Genomic DNA, 27,465 nt, shown 5'->3' with positions numbered 1-27,465 from the left:
GTTCTGGGTTTTTACTCCCGTTTTGCGTTTTTTGACATCACGTGGAACTATACTGAGAATCTAGCCTTCGAGCCTGGTCATGCTTTTCCCAAGTGCTGACATATGCTAACTACCCCAGCAAGACCTGCTGTGTGGGCAAGATTGACACATGGGACTCATGAGCTACACAGTCAGTGCTGCTCTGAGTTTGTCCTCTTTCTTCTGGGACGCAGAGAAGGAAGACTGGTCATTCATGTTTCTAAGTCCTCAAAGAGAATAAAAATGAGTAACAGCTGTTAGAAGTTAAATGTTTGCTCTGTGGGTCCCCCTTCATTTCATGGGTCTTTTGTTTGACTCTCCAAGTCTCCTATCAACCTTGGGGTCAGGTCCCTTTAACAGTACCATGAACCTTTGCATTAATAGTCCTAGCTGGTGACTTAGTTTCACACTATCGCTATTTGGAAAGCATACTTGAATCTTCCATTCAGTGTGTAATATGGGTGCCTCACCATTAGAACTGTGGTTTCTCGACCTAGAAGGTTTGAAATCAGTGACCTGATGATGGAAAGCAAATAGACTGTTAAGGAAAAAGTACCTTAAGTTATAAATTTTAAATAAAAACCTAAATCTGCATTTGAATAAGAAGGACTAAAAAGATGACATCAATTCCCCTGTTGCCCTTTTGGTCTTTAAATAAAGTATTGCCTCTAAGCAGTGTGTTTAAAGACAGGGCTATTTGAAGGAAGTTGGGAAGCATCCAGAAGGTAAGAACTAGAACCACGTGAATTAGCTTGATACAACACAACACACACACATGGGAGGAGAGGGAGAGACAGAGGCAGAGGGAGAGGAAATGAGAATTGAGGGTTCCAATGGACAGAAAATGTACAGTTTCCAGCATCTCCATTGATACCATTTATGGTCCAGTCACACCAATAGGTCTACAAAGAGTAATTTACCTTCTAATGGAGAAGAAATAATTTTGACTGTGTTTATGTAACTGAAACACAGGTGTGAAAAAGATTGTATCATTCAAGGACATATGCACGTGTCTATTGTTTATTTTGCTGGAGTGAATCAAAAGTAAATTGGTATTAGTCTTGCTGTTACTTCTCCTTGATGAATTGTGCATAGTACTAATTTTTTCTCTATTTGAACAGAGACAAAGTCTCCACTTGCCCAAAGGGGATGATTCCTTGAATGAGATACAGATACCTAAACTTATGATGCATTTAGACTATTCTTTAATTCTTTTAAAAACTTTTTATTAATTAATTTATGTATGTATGTGGTTTACTTGCGTGCACATATGTGCACCATGTGCGTGTCTAGTGACCAGGGAGGCCAGAAGAGGGTATCAGATTCTCTGGACCTGGAATTGGAGATATTGGTGAGCCACCCTGTGGGTGTTGGGAACTGAACCCAGGTCCTCTGAAAGAACACCCAATGCTCTTAACCACTGAGCCATCTCTCCCTCTTAATTCTTTTTTAAGAGCTTTTATTTATATTTATTTTGTATATACAGTATGTGCCTGAGGGTATGTATGTGCTACCTGTGTACAGGTACCCAGACAGTGGTGAACGCCACCCCATATGGATGCTGGGAAATAGATTCATGTCCTCTGCTAGAGCAGCAGGAGCTTTAACCACAGAGCCTCTCCAAACCCTCTTTTCTAGTCCTTATTTGACATATTCTGTCTTCCTTGTCAATTCTGGAGGGTTACTAGCTATTATTTCTCATGTCTTCTTTTTTATTTTGAGTCAAGTGTTTAATGGCAGTAACTTCAGTATTTGTTTGTATGCCTAAGATAAAGCCAGGTTTTTAGTTTCCTTTGGTAAAGGAATCTTGTCAATATTGTAATAATAACTACAACTACACTGTCAAGTTCAAATATAGTCAACATTAAGAATCCGTAGAGTGACGTCATACTTTAAAAGTTGCTATAAACCGACGGATGGAATCCAATTAGATTGTGGGCAGTTGCTTTATAGTGGCTTTAAAAGTTTATAGGCTTGACCCTCTTATTTTCTTGGAACATCACCCTATTTATCTATAAAAACTATGAGTTAATTTGAAAAACATTTTATGACTATAAGAGTCTTTGATTTTTCTCAAAGTATACTTTCTGTTACATACAAGAACGGGTGGGGGTGATTTATTTGCACGGTGTATGTAAATGGCTCATCCCTCCTGTATTCCTATTTCCACCTCTTTCCCTACTCTGCCTTGTATTGGAGAAGGATTGCCCTGCTCCTCAGTGTGTACTCCTTACCACTTCTTCCCGTCTAACTCAGTGACCCCTTCATCCCCATAGTAAATGTTCCGACTGTAAGCAGGATGGTACTGTGTTTGCAGAAACCTGCCCTTCTGCCCCACCGGACCAACAGGAAGGATGCTCCTTCTCTCCCATCAGCCACAGAGCATGTCTCTGACTGGGCTGCTTGAGGATGTGACATCACAGCTGTGTTAGGATAGACCCTTCCCTTCGCTGGCCTTCAAGGCATCCTCAGTGCTGTTTGCTGAAAAGCAGCAGTTTACGCCTGTGTTGGAGATTCATGTTACAAATACAGATTGGCGTTTCAGTGAGAAGTACCCCAAACTGGCCAATTTTCCATGATGCTTGCAAACTATGGGCTTCCCTGTGCTGATGCCATGCCCTGAAGTTACCAAATTGACCTCTTTCCCTCCAAATCAGGGAAGGCAATAAAGCCTCACATGCACAAGATCAGTTCTCTCTTTTTTTTCTAACTGGTAATACATCAAATGATGTCTGGTGAACATGTGCATCTCAGACTAACAAGTGACTGCTGTTTGTCTTAGCTTTCTTACCTGTTTGTTTATTTATTTATTTGTGTGTGTCTTACAGAACAGAGATCATATAGTTTTCCAGAACCACCAGGAGAAAAAAGGTATGTTGAAGGTTCCCATTGACCCGACTTTGGAAATGTCTACACATTACTTTTCCTATGTGTCTAATAGTTGGTGAGAGATTTCTGTGCAATAAGCTACCCAAGACCCGTTGTTCCCTCTCTGGAGTCAATGTAGTTGGTTGGATGTCTGTTTCCATCCTCATGGGTACGGGCTGCAGGACTAGGGACGGGGGTTCTGTTTTAGGGCATTTTTAGATCTGAACATCTCAAGGGACTGTGAAGATAACCAGCTTCACAGATTGTGGGATTTGTGGGATTTCCTAGAAATCTCTACCAATACAAGACTCATTAACATTTGGGGAAAGCCCATAAACACACCTGCCCATGCCCTCCGTAGATTTTTGCTTAGCAATATTAGCTTAGCAATATTAGGCTTGATGCAGGCACTGCGTTCAGCATTGCTGGGCCTCTGAGGCTCGAAGCACAAGCTGCTGTTTATCCCAGAATGTAAAGCTGGTGCCATAGCCAAGCCTGGAAAGAGACCAGCTGTAAGTGGGATGGCTGACTTCTATTGAACACTAGCTGGCACCATTAGCCCTGGGCCTACTGCAGAGCAAATGACAGAAACGGCGTAAGTGGTGGACTTTAAGGACTCTCTGGGAAACAGTGAAATAACTTTGACTTTGGTGGCATGAATCCTAGCACCCTGGAATTTCTTTTTAACATCTAGATGAATATGAGTGTTTTGTTTTCAATTTCCCAATGAAAGTAGTGGTAAGAAAAGGCCAGCTTTGGTTCTTCCATTCTTAGACAAAACTAGAAACTTCCAGATACACAAGGGAAGCTAAGAATGCCCTTGAAGGTTGGGGCGGTGATGGTGGTGACAGCTGAGACAGCAGTACCTGACAATTACTGGGTGGGTGATTGAATGTGCCTCCTGCTGTTCATATTTGAGGAGTCTGTTCCAAACACTAATTTGACAATCATCTTGGTGGTTGATTCGCTGTCTTCGGGAGCCTGTCTTTCCAACAGTTGTGGTAATAGTAGGCTGATTATTAAGACATTTTTAATTAAGAACATTTTCTGTTAGGAGGTTGTAAGATGGCGACAGTGTAGCACTTGGTTAAGTCACAGCTCATGCACTAACGTCACCTGCATGGCGTGTGTGTGGGGAGTGCCTTTCGTACTCCTTGTCATTCATGTTTCTCTCTCTCCCTTGGTCTTACTCCTCACACTCATGCACTTGGAGGACACAGTTGGGCCCAGTAGGGTAGATCTTCCTTCTCCTTCACTCTATGCCGGGTGTCTTGTTGGGTGTGCCACAGCTGATGTTTTGCCTTAGTCATCATGTAGGTACTTACTAAAGGAACTTCTTTCTTTGCGATTCTCTTACTTAAACTAGTCAGTGTGTGTGTGTGTGTGTGTGTGTGTGTGTGTGTGTGTGTGAGAGAGAGAGAGAGAGAGAGAGAGAGAGAGAGAGAGAGAGCATACCTAAGATAAAAGGGGACTGACAACCCCAGACTTGTAGGCTCATTGCAATAGACAATCCATTTTCCCAGTTCACTGATGATTATACAGTACAGATCATCATTATACAAACTACTGTCCGTTTTAAATTAATTACATCTAGTTAAATTATCTTTAAAGCAAGGAAATACTACCATTCAATTTGCATAGAGGGAACTTAGTTTAATACTTTGAATCCAGTTCATCCCGTTCACTGAAAAGGTTATCCATAAAATGGATTAAGGTTAAGATTTGGAGATCCACATTCTTAACACATTTGAAAAATGGGTTCACCTATTGAAAAGGTGTCAAAGGGGTTTCTGAAGAACAGGGTTTGTTCGACTTTATGGTGAGAATCCCATTGTTCCTCAACCTGATATCAGAAATTGAACATTTTTGTTTTGGGATGTTGAAAAGAACTTCTTCAGAGTTTTATAAATTTACAAATTAGTTAAACTCAGCTAGTTCTTGTCCAAAGCAGCTAATTGCTAGAGGAATACAGCAAGTTGAATTTGGTTAAAACACAGAACAGCCCAATCTCCTTCATGTGCATAAAGGCAGCACTCTTGGAATTCTTATACCCAGCAGGGCTTATGTGTCTGCTATCCACTCTTCTGCCAGGTTGGGTGGTGGCTCTACCTTCCTTGTTAACACTTAGATTTAAGTCTCCTCTACTCCAAGCCTAAGGATTGAATGCCATGGTTTTATAGCATTCTGAAGAGCATGGTATAGTGCAGTCAACTTGCAGATTTTAATAAAAAAAAACTAATGGATTCTTGATAAAGTCTTCTGTAACACGGAGAGTAGAAGTAGAGTTGAGGAACCAGGGATGAATTCTCTTTTATTTGAGATAGTTCAGTCTGTTCCTTCTAGGAATGGCTATAGGAACCAGGGGAAAGTAAAATGGTCATGGTGAAGTTATTTCCAGTTTGCAGCCTGTGTAGCCTTGGCTCCTCTACAACTTAGTGTCAAGGTGCAAACCTGGTTGAATGAGAGAGGTTGAACCTACAGATGCACAATCTGTTTCTCAACTGGTACCAACCAGGGAAATGTCTGTCTATGGAAAACCACCCTTATGTTCCCAAGATAATAAAATCTACTCCCATACTGTCAGTTACTTGGCTTCTCTGTGTCTCAGGAAATTTCTGTTGGCATATTAAACAGGCGAATGAGTTTTTTCAGGATAAGATTATCAAAGTATATTTCCCAAGTATTTCATTATAATTTCCACGAATATAGGAAAGCTGAAACAAGTATGTGACAACTACTCTTTCTATTAGATTCTACAGTTATTAGCATTGCTATGCAGTTGCCTTACCAAATCTAGTCACCCATTTATCCCTTTATAAGATATATATATATATATATATTTTTTTTTTTAAAGATTTATTTATTTATTTACTGTGCAGTGTTCTGTCTGCATGTATGCCAGCCAGCCAGAAGAGGGCACCAGATCTTATTACAGATGGTTGTGAGCCACCATGTGGTTGCTGCAGGGAATTGAATTCAGATCCTTTGGAAGAGCAGGCAGTGCTCTTAACCTCTGAGCCATCTCTCCAGCCCATAAGATATATTTTTAATTTGAAAAGTTGCTGCTTTTCTCTTTGCAACCATTTAAATGTAAAAACAAAGTCTAGCCATATTTATACAGACATGTTTCATGCTGTGCATTGACCCCCTTTAGGCCGTTAAAGCCTGTCACGGAGTCCTTTCTTTGTAGAATTCAGGAAGAAGAATGGGATGAATACATCATTCCTGCAAAATCTGAGTCTGAAAAGTACAAAGTGAGCCGGACATTCAGCTTCCTAATGAACAGGATGACCAGCCCTCGGAATAAATCTAAGGTAAATCAGGGTGTGTATCTACCCGCTGCAAAGCATAGGTGGCTTCAGTCCTCAATACTCGGGTAGTTTCCCATGTGTCCCCTCCAGATCACCTGCCTTTGAGGGTGTGTGCGTGCGCTGTTCTTACAGATTCTTTTCAGGTTGTTAGGAAAATAATGAACCCATGCTGGGGGCAGTCCGTGTTGATGCATGAGTTCTGTAAGAATGCCTACTGACAGCATTTCCTTTTTGCATTTCCTCCCACTTTTTTTTTTTTTTTTTTTTTTTTTTTTTTTTTGTGACTGCTGCTTCTGAAGATGAAAAACAAGGACTCCAAAGACAAAGAAAAACTGAACCGACACCAGTTTGTCGCAGGAACATTCTCTGGGGTTCTGCAGTGTTCGGGTTGTGATAAAACACTCCTGGGGAAAGAGTCACTCCAGTGTGCCAGTAAGTCCCCGAGTCCGCTGTGTGACGTGTTTTCTCTCCACCCTGTAAGCTCCCCAAGGGTAAAGCCATCGCTAAGCATGTTTACACAAACTCTCACACATCACTGAGCTGTTGGCCTTGAAATGGTCCATACTGGTTGTTGAGTTTTAAGTCCAAGCGGTCGACCTCACTGTCTGCTGGCTGTCTCTACTGGTGTCGCCCAGCTTTTCGAATGTTACATGCCCAAAACTACGCTCTTGCTCCCAACTCAGGCAAGCCGATTTGATGGAAGTATTTTCTCAATTTGACTTTAGCTTGAGTCAAACTGACAAAGAACTAGCCAGGGCACAAGATAAGGCTATTTTCAAGGCGTCTTCCAGCGGGAGAGGGATTCCGACTGTCTTCCAGTGGCTGCAAAGCCCTAGAAAATGTGGTTCATTTCCCTTCTCTCCCCTTGCTCCCTCCCTTTGTTCTGGCTACATCACGACCTTTACTGTTCTTCCAACAAGCCAGCATCCCCTTGTCTTAGCGCCTTCTGTTTTTGAGGTTCTCCCTTGAGTGATTCCTGTAGGTTGTTGGATAACACGCCTCAGACATGAGCACCCTGTGCTTAGCTTGCCATTTCCCTCATCCTGGCCCTATAATTTACCACCATCTACACTGTGTCTCTCTCACCATTAGTTCTGGAAGGGGAAAGGGAGGCATAGTAATGTTTCATAGCCCCCAGAGGTGCCATCACAAAGCTGACCCTCAACACTTATGCTTAATTAATGACTGCTAAGGTAAACTGGTGTGTAAGCAAGGCCTGTTGAGTCCCACCATTGCTTTAAAAAAATAAGCGTATAAGACTTAACAGAAGATGTACAGCCTGAATGGAAACAAATTATCTAAAAATTTTCCACCTGCAAAAACTTTGCTATTAATATGTCATTTTGTGAGCCTTTAATATTGTACGAGCCGAGTTTTATTGTGACATTTCATACATGTATGTAATATGCCTGCATCATCCTCAATTCTCTGCTGCCGTATCCTGTTATCCCCCCCCTTACCCGCGCATTGTTCCCCTTCCTCTACCTCCAGGCCCTCCTCTACTCTCCTGTATTATCTCTGTTGTTTTCTTCTTTTAATTACTATTTTACATGTATACATACATACAAACATATGGATACAACCTGAGTCCATTTGCTGCTGCTCTTGTTTTGAGGGCTGAGCACTTGGCATTGGATACCCACTTAGAGGGATCATCCCCAGGGAAGTCTGCTTCTCCCTCTCTCAGCATTAATTACTTACAGTTGCTTCTAACCCTGGCAAGATTACATCCGTTTTTTAATGCTGGGATTTCATTTGATAATAATACCAAGAGTATTTAGACATTTCTCATTGTACACTTACTTTTTCGATATTTTCACAACATAAGCTTTTGTTGTCACACACCTCTGTCTGCATCAGTGACTACTCCCTTAGATTAAATTCTACAACCAGTATGTGAGTGAAGTATACACTCACTGTTTCTCTTTATACCACAGGGGTTTTTAGAATTAGTTTGGGAACTTACAAGGTTTTACTGGGAAGGGAGTGTTGGCTATTTAAACTTGGATTGATACTACATTTTAACATTGGGTAGTAGACCGTGATAGTCTCCCCGGTGTTGGGTGAATGATCATCTTCTATGTGTGAGGGTTAATAGCTCTACTCTTACAGACAAATATGATGTGAAACAGTACATTGTAGAAATACTCAAAATCTTAGTGTCCTTCCTCTGTTAGATCCTGAGATGCTGACATAGACATTACAATTCTGCAATATTCTCATGTATGTCTGGCCTTAGTGACTTGTATTTTGATACATCATTATCTGGTGCACAGACCTTCACACATGCATTCAATGCAGATGACCTTTAATAAATAAAGACCCTCACACATGCATCCATTGTAGGCGAACTTTAACATTGTTGCACTTTGATGCCTTTTCCTGACTTTTGTGTTGAGTCCTGCTTGTCCAACATTAATGTTCCTCTTGTTTTCTGTTTCTTTGTGTGTCCCTTAGCTGTTTATGTGGTTCCCATTTTGGGGTGTATGTCTTTAATTTAGCCAAAGAGGATCGGTAATGTAACGGAAAATCTTGCTTTTATAACAAAGGGTGTTTCTTATTTACATTTAATTTTACTGTTGCCAACTATTTTTGATAGTTCCTGGCTGTTTTGCTTGCTGTCTGGCTCGGTGCTTTAGACCATGTGTTGTTTGCTTTTATTGTTTCCTGCAATTTGGCAAGATAAGGGCTTTTAATATCTACTAATGATAGTGTTATGGCCGCATAAGGCTCATAATTTAATACAGTTTTTACCTTCCTTCCATGAGCCTCTTTCCCCCTCTGTTAGTATGCCCAATTGTTGCATTATCATATTCTCTTTCAAATTGTAGTCAGAGCATTTCAGGAATGACTTTTCTGCTCCAAGAGCAATCCGATGTTTTCCTTCAGTTCTGTGTGTATACTCACAATAGCTTTAAAATCTCTTTCCCTCCTTCTCTGCTTCAATTCTCTCCTTCTTTCTGTCCTTTCTTCCTTCCTTCTTTTGTTTTGTTGAGCTAGGGTCTCTTGTAGCCCAGGCTGTGCTCAAACTAACTGTGTAGCCAAGGTTACTTTGAACCCTCAATCCTCTTGCCATCATCTCCCAAGTACCAAGACTACAGACATCTACCACCAAGCCCAGCTTTCCTTTGTTAGCCTGGGTTACTGCTTACTTTTAGTCCAGAGAGATGCATCAGGGCTAAGAGTGAATGCTGAAAAGCAACTGAGTTTGTTTTCCAGAACCCATGCTGGGCAGCTTTTAACCACCTGTAACCAGCTCCAGGGGATCTGATGCCCCTGGATTCTGTGAGTACCTTTGCTCAACTGAGCATTCCCACATACAGACACATAGACATACTGAAAAATAAAAACCTTTCGTCAATTCATTCTTTAGGGTTCTGATTCTTCTCTCAGTCTAGGATGGGATGGGGCAGTTTACTGAAACTATGCACTTTGCATATTTCATACTCAAAATGTAATTCACATGGCTTACTAAAACCTTAACCCAAAGTCCATCTACAAGGTGCAGCAGAGTTGTGTATTTACTGCTACTGTGGGAGAATCTGGGGCCTGTGTCATCTGAGTCCTTTGTTGGTAGCCCTACTTCTGTCTGTCTATATGCCAAAATGCTCTGGACCTTTTCGTCACAATACTCTGGACCTTTTTGTCACACAGATATTGTCAGAATGTGTCTATAGTGTGTATCATTTTGTCATTTTTGTTAGGATACAGCAAGACTTTTCAGTTCGCCCTCAAGCTTGGTCCTTTTGTTTTAGTTCTATTGTAGCCTGGGCTATCACTGCCCTGGTTTTGTTATTTTTCTGGCTCCTTTCTTAGACAAGTGTCATCTCTGATATCTGCCTTTGTCGATTTTATAACCGCAACCTTCTTCTCCACATCCTGGGGTCTTTGAAGTTTGATTCCACAGCAGCCCTTTGATACATTGGTCACAAGGGTCCGCTTCTGTTCAGTTGGAAATCTGATGTTACCCTTCACCTGCCTGGCAGTCTGTCTCACAGAGCCCCTTTCTCCCGGCATCCTGTTACCCTGCCCACATCCCCATTCACCCTCCATGCCCTCTGGTTTGATTTCCTGGAAATGTCAGAAGCACATCTCAAAAATTTCCCATCTCTGTCTCCAGCCGAAGGAACACTGGCTGCTGACTCTTTGTGTGAGTTTCCCACTGAGCTCTGTTCACTAGGGTCTCAGAACAGAATAACGGGAGAAAATGGATTTCAGGTTTTGTCTGGAGAACACAGAGTCGCCTTGCTCTGCTCATCGCGTTAGCTAGTCTGCTGAAATGCCTCTTTAGGGCCACTGAGGGTCACTTCTGGGCTCAGCCTCCTGCCTGGCTCACAGGAGGCTGCTGGGTCTTCCGCAGTATGGCTTTGGTGGGATAAAATGGGGTTTTTAATGGATCAACTGGAAAAGACATTTCAGTTACAGAACAGGGGCTTCTCCTTTGAAGTGTAGTGTAGGGGTGAGTGATGAGAGGGAGGCAGAATGGGAAGTAGGATGGGAACGGGGCATGACAGCCTCCAGACTACAGCCCTCATGGATGCCAATGTATATAAAGACAACCTGGTCTCTGTCCCTATGGGAAGAGAGCTTGTCTTACCTTCCTCTAGGGACATGAGCTATATGAGCAAGTGGCAAACTCTTTTCATCTACTTTTCCTGCTTCCAATTTCTATCCTTTTTAAAGATTCATTTTCATTTTAAATTATGTATATGTATATGTGTCCGTGTGTTGGGAGGGAGTGTACTCGTGAGTTCAGTTGCCTGCAGAGGCTAGAAGAGTGTGTTGGATCCTCTGGGCCTAGAGTTCCAGATGGTTGTGAACCACTGGATGTGGGTTCTGGGGACTGAATTCTAGTCCTCAGTAGAAGTGGTGTGTGGAGTTAACTTCTAAGCCATCTCTATAGGAATTCCTTCCTGTTGAAGCTGACAGTTTTTTTTTTTTTTGTCAGCATTATTGTGAGCTTATTTCTTCCCATCTCCCAGACAGTTTGCCCGATGCTAGAGTTGAAGATTACTGCTGGTCAGGCTCCGGGAACCCATAGTGCATACAATAGGAAGTGAGGTGTCAGGCAGACCCAGAGGTCCAGTACACAGCTGCAGGCTTCCTAATTTATAAGGTGGTTACAGACGATGAGAAATATCTCCAAGGAACTCAGTCAGAGTTCCCATGCGTGCTTACACTTGTGTCGAGCTATGTATCATTTAAATATTTGACTTCTTAAATATGAGTACTTTTTGTGTCATTTTTATAACCACCAATAAAAGCGTGGTGTGACCTTGACTTCAGATTCACTAAGTCAGATGGAAACATTTGTGTCTTCTCTTTCAGACTGTAAGGCAAACACACACAAGGGCTGCAAAGATGCTGTGCCTCCGTGTCCCAAGGTAACGTCCCAGTCACTGAAGCATGAGGATGCTCTATTGCCTAGCTTACTTGGGCAACCAAACTCTTAGGGCTGTTGGATTTACTATTGCGGTGGTAATGCACACTTAGACTGTATGACTATTTACCTGTTCACATGTACCAATGGAGAGAAGATCTGCTTGTGTTATGTGAGGTGGGCAGTATTCCTAAACAGCCTGGGCAGTATTCCTAAACAGCCATCAACAGAATTACCCAAAGACTATAGAAACCTCAACTTCTGGGTCCCCTCCCAGGTTTTCAGATTCTGTAAATCTGAATGGGTCCTGGGGATGTGTATTTCTAGCACATCCCCAGGGAGCACCACTGTGGCTGAGAGCCTACCTGGAGTCATGGAGCTAGGATGCACATTTGGGACAGGGTTACAAAGGTGATGACAGTTGCAATTCCAGTCCTTTATTGGCACTCCACAGACATGTGTGAGATGTGTGTGGGTTTGAGTGGCATGAGGATGGGGGAGGGGTGGTTATCACAGTGCTCTGTGTTAACCGACAGACTTGAGGATTGATATAGAAGGTGATGCCCCAGAGCTTGGGGTGGTCATCACTTGGCAAGAGGACTGTGGAGAGGTAGAAAGACCCAAGAGAAATGAGACAGTGTTGGTAGAAGGGCCACCTTCTCCAGTGTCTGGATGCATGAGCTATAGGTGTAGGTTGTTTTGAGGATTCTAAGTACTGAGTATTTATTCATGAGGCTCATTCTTCATTCTTCCTTGCACATTATTTCATTGTGACCACACTCTACTTTTGTTGCAGTTACTGGTTTTTCGTTTTGTTTTGTTTTGAATTCTTCTTTGAAATAAATAAGGAAGTGAATATGAAGTAGATAAGAATCCTATTCTGTGTAACCATGTGAACATTCTTGTAGCCCGGTGGTGCTTTGATCTTATTTTATATGTTTCTAATATTTTCTTTCCTAGAAATTCCAAGAGAAATACAACAAGAACAAGCCACAAACCATCCTTGGAAGTAAGTGATATGGGAAAATGACAAGAACTTTTAAAAATGTAATGCATACCATACTTTTTCCATTGTTAAACTACCTCCTGCTTTTTGTTTTCTCATTAGTCCACATATTTCTTCTTTATAACATGTGCATGGCATAATTTTTGCTATGTAAGGAAGTCAAGAAGGGTATAAACTTCTAGGTCGGCCTACAAGTTTCTGCACTGTATATAGAATGTGACTTACATGTCACTGGGACTATATGGAAATCTTGTTACCTGATGGTCTCCGTCCTAATGTTGTTTATTGGAATATAGCCTATTGATTTAATCATTTTGGGAGTAAACAGAGACATTGCATTAAATATACATGATTTTCTGTTTCTGTAGCATGTGCTCTTCTGTAGGAATACATGCTAGGGTCTCCTTAAGAGTCACACAAGGTTTGGTGGAGAAGAAGCCTTTGTCTTTGGAATCTTTCCATTCTCACTGGCCCCTGTGGCCTAGTGTTATGGAGGCCACTAAGCTTGGATTAGCTGCATTCGAGGCTGTGGTCTTTTTAGTACCTTCAGTGTGATGCTAAAATTATAAAGCATGCTGAAGCTTTATTTGTATGTTTCTAAATTTGGCGACTCTGTTGCTGTTTTAATTACACACTACTGAGGTGTAAATAGTTTCTCTTAAAACCAACCAGTGACCTTTGACACTTCCCTGTTTTACAGTAGAAGAGCCAGCCACACTGATGTTTCCTCGGTTTGAAAAACATGTGCTTTTTCGAGAGAGATTTTTGTAATTTCTTCTGTCTGAGGTTGCTTTGCATGATAAGTGGCAGGAATTTTAATGCCTGGTCACTTTCCACTTCAGTGCGTTAACAAAGTGTGACTGGCATCTTGAAAACCACTCTGGTGGGGACAATTAAGTGTGCTAAGTCATGGTGACATGATTTTGGGTGTGGTGTTGTGCAAGTTAGTTCGAGCTCTCTTGTCACTCAGGCCCTTGCTTTGACCTCAAAGATCTCTTGACATCAGTTCTGAGACACTTCTCATTTCCATGAGGCTAAATGGGTGACTAAAAAGATGCTTAGAATGTAGAAATTTAAATGTCATCTACTCCTTCATGTGGATTCATGAAACTAAAGCGGAGATGTATACATTCCATTTCTCCATCCTGGGATCTATGTAAACATTTCTCCCTTTTGCTCCAGAGTGTGGATTCGATAGCTCCAATTCAAAGGGGCTGAAATACCCACTCAGAGTTGTTTATGGTTCAACCCAAATGGAAATGTGTCTGTGCCCACTTGTTTTCAATCTATGAGAGAAAACATCCCGGCTGGGCTTTGAGCTTTGTTTGCCTGAATCTTGCTCCATAAAGAGAGGTGTCTCCGACATCATTCCTTTGCGTTGAGCTGCTCTCAGGGTGCATATGCGTGTTTACACACACCATATGCATTTTGCCAACAGAGCTAATAACACCTTGCATCCATTTAAAGCTGGCTTCCAGGAGTACAAGCAGTGGTTTATGGGAAAGCTGGCCAGTGCTTCCCCATTCCATTGGCCTCTGGGTCACCCCAGACATCCACAGTCTCCCGGAGGAGGCGTGGAAGTACACCTGCAGCATGAGCATTGGAAGGGTGAGGAAAGGAAGGGGACACCCGAAAAGTGTCAGAGACTGGTTTCTAGGCCTGGCCACAACACTTTAGAAGTGGTTGCTTGAGGGTGTACTTGTCTGGACTGTCTGTGACTTTCTCTGCTTGTAAATGCTGCCCTCGAACATGTAGTGTCGGCTGTGATTCCAGGCTCGTCGGTTAGGGACATCCCACAGCCGGGACTCTCCTTGCACCCCTCCTCCTCCATGCCCACCGGACTACCAGCTGGAAGGAAGGAGGCCGCGGGGCAAGTGCACCCGCTGTCCAGAAGCGTCCCGGGAACCACCTTGGAAAGGTGAGGCTCCCTGCTCTGCTTTGCTTTTGTGGTCCCCGGTGGTTGCTGGGGCTAACCCACGTGCCCTTTTCTCTCTCCCAGCTTCAGGAGGTCAGTGACGTCCTTGGAGTCAGAGGGTGACAGTAACAGCTGGCGAAGCAGATCTCATTCCGATGAGCTGTATCAGTCCATGGGCTCTTCTCCTTCCACGGAGTCGTTCATGATGGAAGGTGAGAAGACGTGTTGGAATGCTCCTGTCTGTGTGAGCATTTACTGAAAGCAATTATTTTGTGCAAGAAATGAGATGGAAGTATATCATTTTGTTCTTTTTCTCATGTTAATGTGTGTTAGTATCCACATAGGTTTATATGCATGTTCACATGTGTGTGAGAGAGAACATATATGTGGAGGCCTAACCCTGATGGTGGGTGTCTTCCAATCATTCTTTATTTATCATGGCAGAGTTTCTTGAACCCAGAGCCCACCACTTCTGGTTAGGACAGCTAGCCAGCTTACATCGGGGATCACCTGGCTGCCTCCCGAGTCCTGGGATTGTAGGAACCCACAATGCCTGCCTGTCTGGTTTTTGCATGGGTTCTGAGGGATCCGAACTCAGGTCCTTACACTTGCACACCAAACACTTTATCTCCTGAGCCATCCCCTCAGCTCTCTGTTGTTCTTTCAGAAGTCTTGTGGTGCCTACTTGAAGTAGAATCTACTTTTCTTAAGGGTCTCAAACAAAAACCCGAGTGTAGGAAAGTGTGGAATGATGGAGGGAGAGAGCTTACAGTACTCAGGACCATGCTTTAATGTGAAATGTCAGAGAACAAATTGAATAGAAGGGTTTTTTTAAATGACAACCGAGGGACAACAGGAGTGACTGAGGAGTTAAGTAGCAGTTTTCCAGTGGACACGTTCCTAAGAGATGGATGTAGGTGAAAAAATGAAATGCTCTGTGCAGTTACCGTGGGGAGAATGAAGTGGAACCCTCCATTCTCCCTGGGCCACTGAGATATGTGTGCTACTGTTGTCTAGGTAATAGAGCATTTTGGAGTGTATTTTATAGGATGGAATCCAGCCTGTGGCCTCGATAGATGAAGGCAAGCCAAATGGAAGGAGATAACTGAGTAGAAAGTGGATTCCGTGTCTTTAAACCTGTTGTCTTCCCATCTTTACAACTGGGATCTCTAAGGAGTATTGTTTAGGGCAAATAGGCTTTAATTTTTTTCTGAAGGGTGTTTGTTCAGTGTGCGTGTGTGTGCGTGTGCGTGCGTGCGTGCGTGCGTGTGTGTGTTATATAGTTTGTTTCCTGAAAGGTGTTTGTGTATGTGTGTTTAGCTCTATTAGAAAAGTCACTGTGTTTGGTTTTTTGCCAAGTCAAGGGTAAACCAACTGGGCAATTTCAAATTCAGGTTTGAGTAAACTATGAAGTAAGCCAGGCAAAAAGAAATCAGCGAGGTTGAGACTGTAAGCAGAACATGGGCTGTGAAGGTTACTCCAACTCCAGTAGAATGAGCCTAAACATTCTCACCTCCTGTATGTTGCTGTTGACACTGTTCTTTGTCACTCCAGCGACGGCTGTGTTGCTTTGGGCTGTTTTGTCTGGTTTTCAGGTGTTTCGAGTTTGCGCTGTACTATTCTCACTGTGCTTCTAGAAGGTTTGAGCCAGAGAGCCTGGTCCTTGAAGATCTCTTTGTGGTTAGCGCATTGGGTGCCATGCTTTTGGCTTTTCTTTTCTAGATGTCGTGGACTCTTCCCTGTGGAGCGACCTCAGCAGTGATGCCCAGGAGTTTGAAGCGGAGTCGTGGAGCCTTGTGGTGGACCCTTCCTTTTGCAGTAGGCAGGAGAAGGATGTCATCAAAAGACAGGATGTCATTTTTGGTAAGCGTTTCAATTATGGCCCTGGGGCAATAATCCCTGGATTTGGAGGAAAGAGTGTGGATGGTGATGCTGTCCAGACTTGGGTTCAAGCCTGTTTTTGCCATTTTCCAGCTATCTGATCTCAAACAAACTGTGCAACTCACCTGAAGCAGTTTCCCCGTCTGTAGAACAGGGATAATAATATTTAGGTATAAAATACTGTTCCAAGGCTTAAATGCAACCCAGCATGTGTGAATATCGAGGAAATTCCTATACTCCCTGAGTGTGGCCTCCAGATAGTTTTCTACTTCTCCATGCAAGAGCCACAGAGAGCTTGCACATTCTTGCTGCAGATAACACGGCTGTGCATATGGCCTGCAGTTGACCGTCCATGCCTGTATAAACTGTCAGGAGCCCGAGGCTGAGTTACGACAGCATTTGTGTGCTGCTGTCTTTCATACCCAGTTCACCTTCAGTGAGATGTCACCATGGCACGCTTCTGGGAGTGAAGATAATCTGAAGTAGAAACAGTGAATTGGGAAAATCCAATGTGCAAAGAACGCAGTAAAAAGTAGTTTCAACAGGACACCCCACTTTGTAGCTGAGGCAGGGTCTTCATTCTCCTTGACCTGTGTTTTCCTGTCCTCTGCTAGGAGGTGCCCTGTTCATCTTCAGTAGGGATGGGGGGGATGGAGGTTGGGGTGCGGTTTCACCAAGATCAAGGGAACTAGGGGTACCTTTCAGAACTTTCCAGGGCCCTTGGGAGTCACATCACAGGAAGCTAACAGGATGATGCTGTCCTTTTTAATGTTTATTAAACATTAATATTATTTAATATTACAAATGCTGCCATGTCTCTTCAGCCTAGGGTCACCCTCACACACTATTAAGCACAATCTCATCATACAGGTGCGTTATCACAGGTCATGTGGCCTTTGTGTCAGAAAGGTTTGTCCCACAGGTAAAACCTTTCCATTCTGTTCCTCATTGCTTTCCTTTAAAGTTGACGAAAGTTAGCATGGTGGTCCCTGCTAGGAACCCCAGCACTGGGCAGGATTGAACATCGAGACCAGCCAGTACCTAGCACCTAGAAAGATGCTGCCCCAACCCAAAACCTATGAGAATAAAACAAGGCCCAGAGAGTAGCTGGGTAGCCTAGAGTAGCTGGGTGGCAGAGAGTAGCTGGGTGGCAGAGAGTAGCTGGGTGGCAGAGAGTAGCTGGGTGGCAGAGAGTAGCTGGGTGGCAGAGAGTAGCTGGGTGGCAGAGAGTAGCTGGGTGGCAGAGAGTAGCTGGGTGGCAGAGTGCTTTCCCAGCATGTTCTGGATTTTATGCTCCGTGTCACCTTCCCACCACACTCCACACACAGAGGAGAACACATACACATACACATCCAACACATACAAAAGGAGGGATATTATTCCTACTCAGTTTGGTCATAAGGAATCAATTAGTTAAAGGATTAAATGAAATGATAGGGGTAAGTCAAAGGGAGGCTAACAGTGTGGAAGGAAATACGAGCTCTTTGAGGCTGTGGGTCCCAATAAAAGAGATTTCTGCTTACAACGAGGTAGCAATGCTGTATTTAGACCTAGTTCCTCTCCATGGTTGATACTTTAGATTCTGTTCCCGACATGGGGGTAGTTTGGAAGCTTGTGCAGAACTTGTTGTCTCACGTTGGGAGTCATTGTTTTCTTTCATATTGGATTTGAAAAGTTGAGTTATAATCCAATATCATAACATTATATCGCATATGGAATCATGTGGTTTTCAGTGTATTCCCCAAAGCTGTGCAGCCATAAAGCATTCCAATTCTATAATATTTGTATCAATTCAAAAAGAAACTTCATTCCCATTAGAAGTCATTTCCCATATCTTTTTCTTCTTCTGGATTTGGGCAACCGCTAATCTACTGTCTGTCCTTTGCCTGTCTCTCTCTCTCTCTCTCTCTCTCTCTCTCTCTCTCTCTCTCTCTCTCTCTCTTTCTCTGTGTGTGTGTGTGTGCTATTACTTCACATGATATTTGCAAGGATCATCATATACACTTTATTCCCCTTTAAAAGCCACTAATGTCTCATTTGTTTATGTGATCTTTAGTGTGTAGATATCTTGTGTTTCTTTTCTTTTTCTTTGATGGCCATATGCTAACTTCATTTTAAACCTTCTGGTGACTGCAGGCTGTTTACTAAGGCAGCCGCAGCTTCTAACATCCTTGCAGTGTAGGTGGGTCCTTTCACGTTCACCAGCATCCATCTTTTCTTCCTATAATTAGCCCAGTGTGTGTGGCATGCTCTGTTGCTTTGGTTTTGATTTGCGCGTGTGCACTAAGGATATTGAATGTTTCAGGGGATGAGGGTAGGGGTGGAGGTGGGAGGCTGTGGTGAAGGTTGTGGGGTCGGGAAGGGGGCAATAATCTCACACAAAGCTTTTTGCCTTACAGATAAGCCTTCTACCACGAAATTTTATCTCAAACCCTGTTGAACATCTTTTTGGCTATTTGTTTACATTTTTGAAGTAATACCTACTAAATTCCTTCACCCATTATTGAATTCTTGAAAACATTTAGTTATAAGACTTTTTCATACGTGCACACGATATTGTATATATGTATATATGTGATTGATATATAATCTGAGTTCAATCTTTTATACATATATAATTATTATTTTCCTCTGGAGAAAGTGGAATTTTGGAAAGTTATCTAGTGACAGAAAGAACCTACTATTGTAAAGCCTTGGGAAACTTACATTTAGTTTACTTCACCAGGTTACTTCATTTAACCTGTTTAATTATGCGTGTACTCAACACAAAAAGTGAAGAAAGAAAGACTTCTCTCCAACAAGCTGTTGTATTTTATAAAGCATTGATTGGCACAGGAGTCAAAGCTTTGACTCTTAGCTGCTTTCATCCGTAGGTCCTCTTCTAATACCCGGACAACTAATATTTGGAGTGTAAATAAGATGTTCCATCACCACTGACTTTTCTTTTGTGAAAAGTGGTCCTATTAGTCTTGAACGTTCCCTTATTCTTGGTAGTATGATGTAGAATGGAGTTGCAAGAGACCTGTGTGGGGCTTTCTGTCTGTTTGCTTGTTTGTGACAGGTAAAATTGTGATCAGGTTATCTTTGTTTTAACTGGCAGTATATACATTTCCATAACTCACAGTAATGTGATCAAGCACTGGACTTGTGTATAAAGGAAGTTGCTAGCCTTCATCGGGAGGATGAGCAAAGGTTTATAAGACGATACAAAGATGACTAGATACCCATTACAGTTAATATTTCATCTGTCTGTTGAAAGGTGAATTGATAGGGTGGGGGCCAAGGAGCTGTAACTCTGAATTCTTTTGTTTGAAGTATGTGTTCTCGAGTGTTCGTAGTAATGAAGGAAAGGCTGCACGCCACCCAACAAGCATGTTACAGAGCTCATCTGGGCCATGTGTGTGCTCACATTTCAGAGCTGATGCAGACGGAGGTGCACCACATCCAGACCCTGCTCATCATGTCCGAGGTCTTCAGGAAGGGCATGAAGGAGGAGCTGCAGCTGGATCACAGCACAGTGGACAAGATCTTCCCCTGCTTGGATGAGTTGCTGGAAACCCATAGGCATTTCTTCTTAAGCATGAAGGAACGCAGGCAGGAATCGTGCACGAGTAACGACAGGAACTTTGTGATCAACCGAATTGGAGATATTCTGGTACAGCAGGTAAGAAGGCTGTCAAAGCTGGTCTCGGAGCCCTAAGTGCCTGCAGAACTAACCTCCCTCGAGGTTTACTTATTTTGTATGTATGGGTCTTTTGCTGCGTGTATGTCTGCGCACTCTGTGCATGCCAGGTGTCCACAGAAGCCAAAAGACAGTATCAGTTCCCTGGCATTGGAGTTACAGGCAGTTATGAGCTGCCACGTGGGTGATGGGAAAGGAAGTCAGGTCCCTGGCAAGAGCAACAAGTGTCCTTAATTACGAAGCCTTTTGTCCAGCTTTGGTTTGCATACACTTTATTGATTAAAAACCCTTGGAGAAATGAAATCGATACCATTATAGTTATTGCTGGGTGGGGGCCATGGGTTTTCTTTTATTGGGTGTTGGTTGATCTGGCTATGCAACAGATGTCAGATAGCCCCTGACAGCCAGGGACGGCCTCCTCTGAATGGCTTGGAGTATCCTGTTCTCTCCACCAGATAGTGCAGTCGTTAACTGAACTGCATGGACTTTTTGATGTGGGAGGGGACTTGTTAGAGCATTGGTCCTTCACTCTGATATTATGGCTTCAAGTCAGATGCTGCCTCACCCTAGGAGGAGGGATATAAATTCTGTGTAGTTAGCCTAGCAGACAAGATGAATAAATTTCCTTCTGGTATTTAAGATTTGGAGAACCATTACTGAGAATAGGTCGTACGGTTGACTAATGCAGTAAAAGCAGCCATCCACACTAGACAATGGCATTGGCTCCATATCTTTCTGAAAGGCTTCTTGTAAAAGGCATGTTCCCTCAGCGAAGTAACGTTTTGGCAGGGAAGAAACTGTGTTCCCTGTGTGTCTCATTTAACTTTCATAGTATTGTGAGGTGGGTGCTATTTTCCCACTGGATAAATGTAAACACCGGGGCAATAATAGTGTTCACACATCTCTACCTGGGACAGAGGTCAAGATATGCTCTAGCATCAAGATGAGTTAAGATTCTTAGTAAACTGCAAGAAAGCTTTTACTGTGACAAGATTGTGAACAGGAAGGGGGCATTCTTTTCATATGTTATTGCCATAGCCTAACACCTATAGGGGATCCTTGGAGTGTTTAGTGAATGATCGACTCACTTAAAAAAAAGAAGAAGGAAAGAAGACAGACAGTCCTGGAATTGAGTGGGCCTGAAGATCTCCTTTGTGGCTTTAGTATGGCTTTTCTGGGTCGTGCCACATTCTCTAAGGACTGCAGTATTTTAAATGTTCTCACTCTATCCAAGGAAGCCATGGAGATTAGCTGTTTGCATGTGAAAGATGGAGGAATTGGATTCCCTGGTGGTTTAGATGTGATTGAATACAGTATTCTAGATGTACACACGTGCAATGACTTTTCCCCTAGGTGTCTAACAATGTGAAAATCTGTGTTTGTAAAAACTTTTCTGTTAATCAAAGAGGGATCTGCGTTGCAGTTTACAGCCTGAGATCTGTTCTGTTTCCGTGATCCACCTGATACAAGGTGACATAAAGGACTTTGCAACTCAATTTAAATAAAAATGTCGGAACACAGAGAGCATTCAAAACAGAAATGGAAGGTTATAATTTTGTCATCTTAAATTACCTGAATTTCTCTTTCATTAATATAAATACTCAAGATTTCACTCTTTCTTAACTCTAATCATTGGAACCAGTTTTGTTCTTTGATTTTTTTTTATATTTAATGTCAATATATGTCTTTATCAGTTCTGTGTTTACTTAATTTTTGTGAATAAATCAGGGGCCAAAATTGGTTCTCCTGACATGGATGTAGAGGCCTAATGGTAGGGCACAGATTTCTCTTTTGGGAAAAGGAATGTGAGAGAGGGCTGGGCCTGTGTCCTGGCCAGAGTTCCTGCAGAATCAACTAGCACTGCCCTCAGAGGGTGGTTTCGGGAACTGTGTCCCTGGGGACAAAGGAGGAGCTGGTGTTTGGGGTGTAGGAAGACTGGGTAAATCCTGGAGGCTATCTAGACATGCACTTCAGAAGGCAGAGTGGAGTGTGATGGTACGTAGTCAGCAGGAACTCCTGTGTGGGTGGTAATTGTGGATATGACCCAAACCAATCAGTTTTTGTTGTTGCTTTTTTAACTTCAGGGACCTGAGGCTTACCCGGAAGTTGTTAAAAATGAGGCTCAGCAGTCTCTCTCTCTCAGTGGTTTCCATAGGTGCAGACTAAGAGCTGAGTTTTGCTACGTAAAATTTGAATTGTTTGCATTATAGCTCCTCCGAAACATCTTCCAGGACTATCACACCACAATCAGGACCCTGACGCCCATAGTGTCACAAATCTTCTCACAAGATTTCCCTGCTTAAATTTGTATTTGCCTACTCCCCTCTTGGCCTTGCTCCCACACCCTCTCTAAGTCCTGGAAGCTCTTTATTCCTGTCATTTTCAAAAGTACTGTATAAATGGAACTGTGTAGTATACAGCATTTAGGGAACTGGCACAATTCTTTCAATCATGTCAGTGGTTGTATACGTCAGACGTTCGTTCATTCTTTTTTCCTAGTGAGCAGTATTCCATGGTGTGGATGTACCCTGCTTTGTTTAATTGCTCACATGTGGGAGGACATCTTTTTACTTTTGGTTTGCACCCACTGTGGATCAAGTTGCCATGTTTAGGTGCAGATATTTTTTTTTTATACAAATCCCAGTTTTGACTTTGTTGGAATAAATCCCTAAAAACGCAATTTCTAGATTTTCTAGTTAGTTTCCTATAAGTTTTGTAAGGTTGGGGTTTTTTTTTTTTCTTCTCTTTTTCTATTTTTGTAGAATTATTGAATAGCCATTCTTCCCCATTGGAGCTGGATTTTGAACCTTTGCCAAAGTCTCTCGTGCATGCTGGGTTTCTATTCTGTCTCACTGAGTGTGTGTGTCTGCATCTTTCCATCCGGCTTGAAAATGGGAGCTGTGCAGTAGTCTGGAAAATTGAACACTGGAGTCTTCGTAGTGTACTGAGAATTTTGTAGATGTTGTCTTTTCTTTGCATTTCCTGAATACTGAAGAATGATCTTGTGTGTGCTTATAAGCTGATTTTGATAAGATTTTGGACAGACCTGTATTATCTATCTGGGAAGAACCGACACCTTTATTATTTCTGATTCTTCCATTCTATGAATTTGCTATAGCTCTCTGTTCATTTAGATTACAAAACTTTCAAAACATTAATATGCATGCGGGTGTTTTGCCTGCATGTACATCTGTGCACTACTTTCACACATGGTACCAGCAGAGGGCAGAAGAGGAGGACCTCAGGTCCCCTGGAACTAGAGCTACAGAAAGTTGTGAGTGTCTATGTGTGTACTGGGAAGCAAACCCCGGCCTTCTAAACTGCTAAGCTGTCTCTGGCCCCTAGTCATTTAGACTTTTGAAGATCAGTATTGTGCAGTTTTCCATATACACGCATTTTGCTAGACTTTCTTTTAACCATTGTGGTTTAAGGGTCATCTGTTTTGAGTAAGGCTTCCCCCCCCCACACACTGGTCTGGTCCCACCTCCTTGCCAGCCCCAAATAATACACAGAGACTCTGTATTAGATATGAATGATGTTGGCCAGTTCAGTTACTAGTTTCTTATCGGCTAGCTCTGTCTTAAATATTAACCCATTTCTATTAATCTAAGTACTTCTTCATGGTCTCATCTTACCGGAGAGAGGGGATGGCGTTCTACTCTCTCTGTCCTCCATCTTGGATCTCCTCCCTACTACCTCCTCTCTCCTCCTTGTCTCCTAGTCACACCTGTCTTCCTTTCCTATTGGCCAACAGTGCTTTATTCATTAACCAAAACGAGAAACATATTTACAGAATGACATCTCCCATCAGTCATCTCTTCAGACAGGTAAAACTGAGCAAAAGAGAAAAGGTGAGAGGTGATGGAATGCATTTCAAATACTCTCCTGGGAGGCTTTCTGTTGCAGTGACCTTCCTTATGGACACAGTCTTGTAGAGCTATCATGGTCTTTAAAAAAAAAATCATAGCTAAATGATGCAGCCAACCCCCTGAATTTTATGAAGGTCTCCCTGCAGGTGAAGCTAGTGGAAACATTCGGTCCATACCTTTGCTTCTCCCCTCTCTTTAGGCTTTAGCACTTTGGTTATTTTCCCTTGTCTTCTCATCATGGCTAAGGATCACCTACCTGCCTGTGATCTGTTCATGATGTCAGGCATGCAATGTAAAAAATAGTGCTACTACCAGTTTTAATAAGTAAGTTGCATAAAAATGGAGCAAACATTAAGGCATTGGATGTTTTTCATTTGGCTGTTTGATGATTATTTCAGTACACTATGATCCTGTTATGTTGGCCCTTACTCCTTCATCCTTTCCTTTTATTTTAATTTAAGAAATGCCTGGGGGGAAGGGGAGTGATTGAATTTGGGAAATCCATGATGTTTTGAAATATACAAAAACTACATGTTCTTTTCTCTATGCACGTAACGGGTGTATTTACAAACTGTTATGGCAATGTGCTTAGTTTTCAGAAGAAAATGCAAGTAAAATGAAGAAGATCTATGGAGAGTTCTGCAGCCATCACAAAGAAGCCATGAGCCTCTTTAAAGAGCTCCAGCAGAACAAAAAGTTTCAGAATTTTATTAAGGTAAGTGTTGTTCAGCTTAATCATAGAGTGGGAAGCCACTGTGGGGTAATAGTTCATGTTTGTGTCTTAATGATCTAAATGCGTTTCATAGCTCAGTTCTATTTCTCAGGGGAAGAAGAAGGATGTAATGGGTTTGTGGCAAAGATAGAAAGTCTAGATGGTAGTAAAATATTTCTCCCAAACGGTTTCATTTGCTATCTTGTATCTGTAATATAATGTTCCCCAAGCCTCTGAGAATATTGGCAATGTTCTGGGAAGCGGTTCATACCCAGACAAGTTGTGTATCAGAAAAATCAAAGCAAAAGCAAACAGAGAATCCACTTATGCCATGGATTTACTTCAAAGTGAATTAATTTAAATCAAATTCATGACATCATATAATTTCATCTACATCTTTCTGAACACTTTTAAAGTATCTCAATAATATTAGCACACTTAAATAAAGTATCAGTGTTTTGCTGATATCTTCAGTTTTCCTTGTTCATCTCTTGAAACTTCATGGTTAAGCCAGTACCTGGTCAAGGTTTGTTGTTGCATATGGCCGTTGTCTCTCTCCTCCTCCTCCTTCTTCATTGTTGTTGTTGTTGTTCAAGACTTGCTTGGCTGTCCTGCAGCTAGCTCTGTAGACCAGCTGACCTCGAACTCACAGACACCTACCTGCCTCTGTCTCCTAGGTTTAAAGGTGTTTGTCACCACTGCCTGGCTTGTGGTGATGTCTCTTAAATCTCCTTTACCTCCAGTTCTCTTCCTCCCTTCTTTCCCTACCCTCCACATGTATTTATAGAAGAAATTTGCCCTATGTTTTTTATATGTCATTTTATGAGTTCTACTAGATTCTCCTCTGATTTTCTTTTTTCATACATGTGCAGTGGGACATAAAGACTTAAAGAACATCTTGAAATGTCTAGGGAAAATATTGCTCTGTAAGAAGGGACATTAAGTGCCATGGTGTGTAATAGCAAAGATGGAGGAAGACATGTTAGAAAAACAAATAGTGAACATGAACACACTCAGATTTCCATTATTGTCCAAAAACTTTTGCTGAGAGTTTGCTCATTTGGGGATTAAACTCAAAACTTATCCATATTTTAGAGTATTTTAACGACTTAAGTACAAAATGTAATGACAGTGTGTACATCTTGAGTAATGGTGACAATGAAATATGGACAAATTACATCATTGTAGATATTAAATTATTAAATTCTCAAGTAAAATAATTGGTGTGTATAAAAATGTGTATACTTTTCAAGATCCGAAATAGCAATCTTTTGGCTCGCCGCCGAGGAATCCCAGAGTGCATCTTGCTTGTCACCCAGCGCATCACAAAATACCCTGTCTTGGTGGAGAGGATCCTGCAGTATACAAAGGGTGAGAGATGACTTCTGGGACAACTTTTGTCTCTCTTGTTAGTTTTCATCATGACTAAGGGGTTCTAAGCAGCCTTGAATTCTGTGGCCTTCACAATGCTTTTATTGTGAGGAGCTTTTAAAGCCTTTAAATTGGGAGTCAGCTTGAGAAATTGGGTTTGTTTGAATTACATTTATTTTGTGTGTGGGGGTGGTGGTGGTTAGCATACACCATGGTGTGATGGTCAGAAGAAAATATACAAAAGTTGAGTCTTTTAATCCCAGCGCTCGTGAGGCAGAGGCAGAGGGATCCTGAGTTCAAGAGACCAGCCTGGTCTACAAGAGCTCATTCCAGGACAGCCTCCAAAGCCACAGAGTAACCTTGTCTCTAAAAGAAAAAAAGAGAAAAGTTGGGTCTTCTACCACTTTCATGGTTCTTTATAGTTTGATGCACAAGAGAATATAAAGATAGTCTATAGAGAAAGCATCATAGATTTTGTTCTCAGCAAAAGAAGGAAAACAAAATTAAGGCTTTTGAGTTTATAGTGTGTGAATTCTGCTAACTTTCTACAACACCCCAGGGACAACACTTGATGGTGTTAGTCAGCTCTCCATACTCCAGGGCTCATCCCATGCCTAGTTCTCTGTAGGCAGAGTAGATAACAACAGTGGTCTGCCCCACTTAGAGTGCAAGCTGATGCTCTGAGTGCTAGCTCTAGGCAGAGTCAGCATGGTGGCACATAGATGCCTCCTCCTCCTGGCAGGCTTTGCCAAAGGCCACTCCTGGAGCCTCTGGCCATCAGTTTTTGTGACTGTTGTGGTCTTGTTCTTCAACTTCCTAGCTTGCTCTTCACAAGGGGGTGTGTTTACATGCAGATTGGGAGTCAGAAGGTATGAATGGGGTTCAAGGGGGACATTTGTCAAGTCTCTTGGGGAGACTGGTGCTGTTCCTTTGTGAGTTGCAAGGCATTGGGGACAGTGGTTTGTCAGCTTTTGCACCTTCTCCTGGAATTACTCAGGATCATCTGGTAAATCAACCTCATTTTTCTTTCCATGGCTTTCCTAGTTTGGAAACCGGTTCTTCAGGAGTAAATCTCCTTTCTGGATGGGAAGGGCCTGTCAGGGAGAGAGGAGGCATGAGGTATGTTCTTTGCAAGGTAGTAAGAAAGACTCCTCCTCGGAGAGATGAATATCAGATGCAATCTATGGGTGTTCTGATAACCTGTGCATGCATCTGTATAGGCATTGAGAACCTGGGATGTGTAGACCTTTGGAGGACTGTTTCTACTCTTCCTGGCTGCTCTTTCTAAACATATGCCCCGGTAGCTGTAGTTTTCCTTTTTCCCCTCTCCCTCTTCCTCCCCTCCTTTTAGCTCTTCAGGTCCAGGCACCTGAGCAAATATCAACTAGCTGATGTTTATCATCAAATACAGAAAGGCCATCTGGAGTTTCCTGAAGCCATTCCAGGAGCTCC

The 27,465-nt window shown here is 42.4% G+C and overlaps 1 protein-coding gene across 3 annotated transcripts in view; it reads left to right on the top strand.

The window, feature by feature from the left end:
* The window catches only part of Arhgef28 (Rho guanine nucleotide exchange factor 28), a 286,411-nt gene that overhangs the window by 201,054 nt on the left and 57,892 nt on the right, over window positions 1-27,465 (top strand). For all 3 annotated transcript variants that reach the window (XM_051183017.1, XM_051183018.1, XM_051183019.1), the window contains 11 exons: window positions 2,847-2,889; window positions 6,077-6,200; window positions 6,497-6,629; window positions 11,526-11,581; window positions 12,538-12,586; window positions 14,357-14,501; window positions 14,583-14,710; window positions 16,221-16,361; window positions 19,796-20,043; window positions 24,523-24,645; window positions 25,896-26,013. In XM_051183017.1, coding sequence (XP_051038974.1) covers window positions 2,847-2,889; window positions 6,077-6,200; window positions 6,497-6,629; window positions 11,526-11,581; window positions 12,538-12,586; window positions 14,357-14,501; window positions 14,583-14,710; window positions 16,221-16,361; window positions 19,796-20,043; window positions 24,523-24,645; window positions 25,896-26,013 — 1,308 coding nt within the window. The remainder of the gene's footprint in view (window positions 1-2,846; window positions 2,890-6,076; window positions 6,201-6,496; window positions 6,630-11,525; window positions 11,582-12,537; window positions 12,587-14,356; window positions 14,502-14,582; window positions 14,711-16,220; window positions 16,362-19,795; window positions 20,044-24,522; window positions 24,646-25,895; window positions 26,014-27,465) is intronic.

The sequence above is a fragment of the Phodopus roborovskii genome, unplaced genomic scaffold (genome assembly GCF_943737965.1).
Source record: "Phodopus roborovskii unplaced genomic scaffold, PHOROB, whole genome shotgun sequence".
NCBI lineage: Eukaryota > Metazoa > Chordata > Mammalia > Rodentia > Cricetidae > Phodopus > Phodopus roborovskii.
The sequence above is the reverse complement of the archived record's forward strand: the minus strand, read 5'-3'. Positions and strand labels throughout refer to the sequence as shown.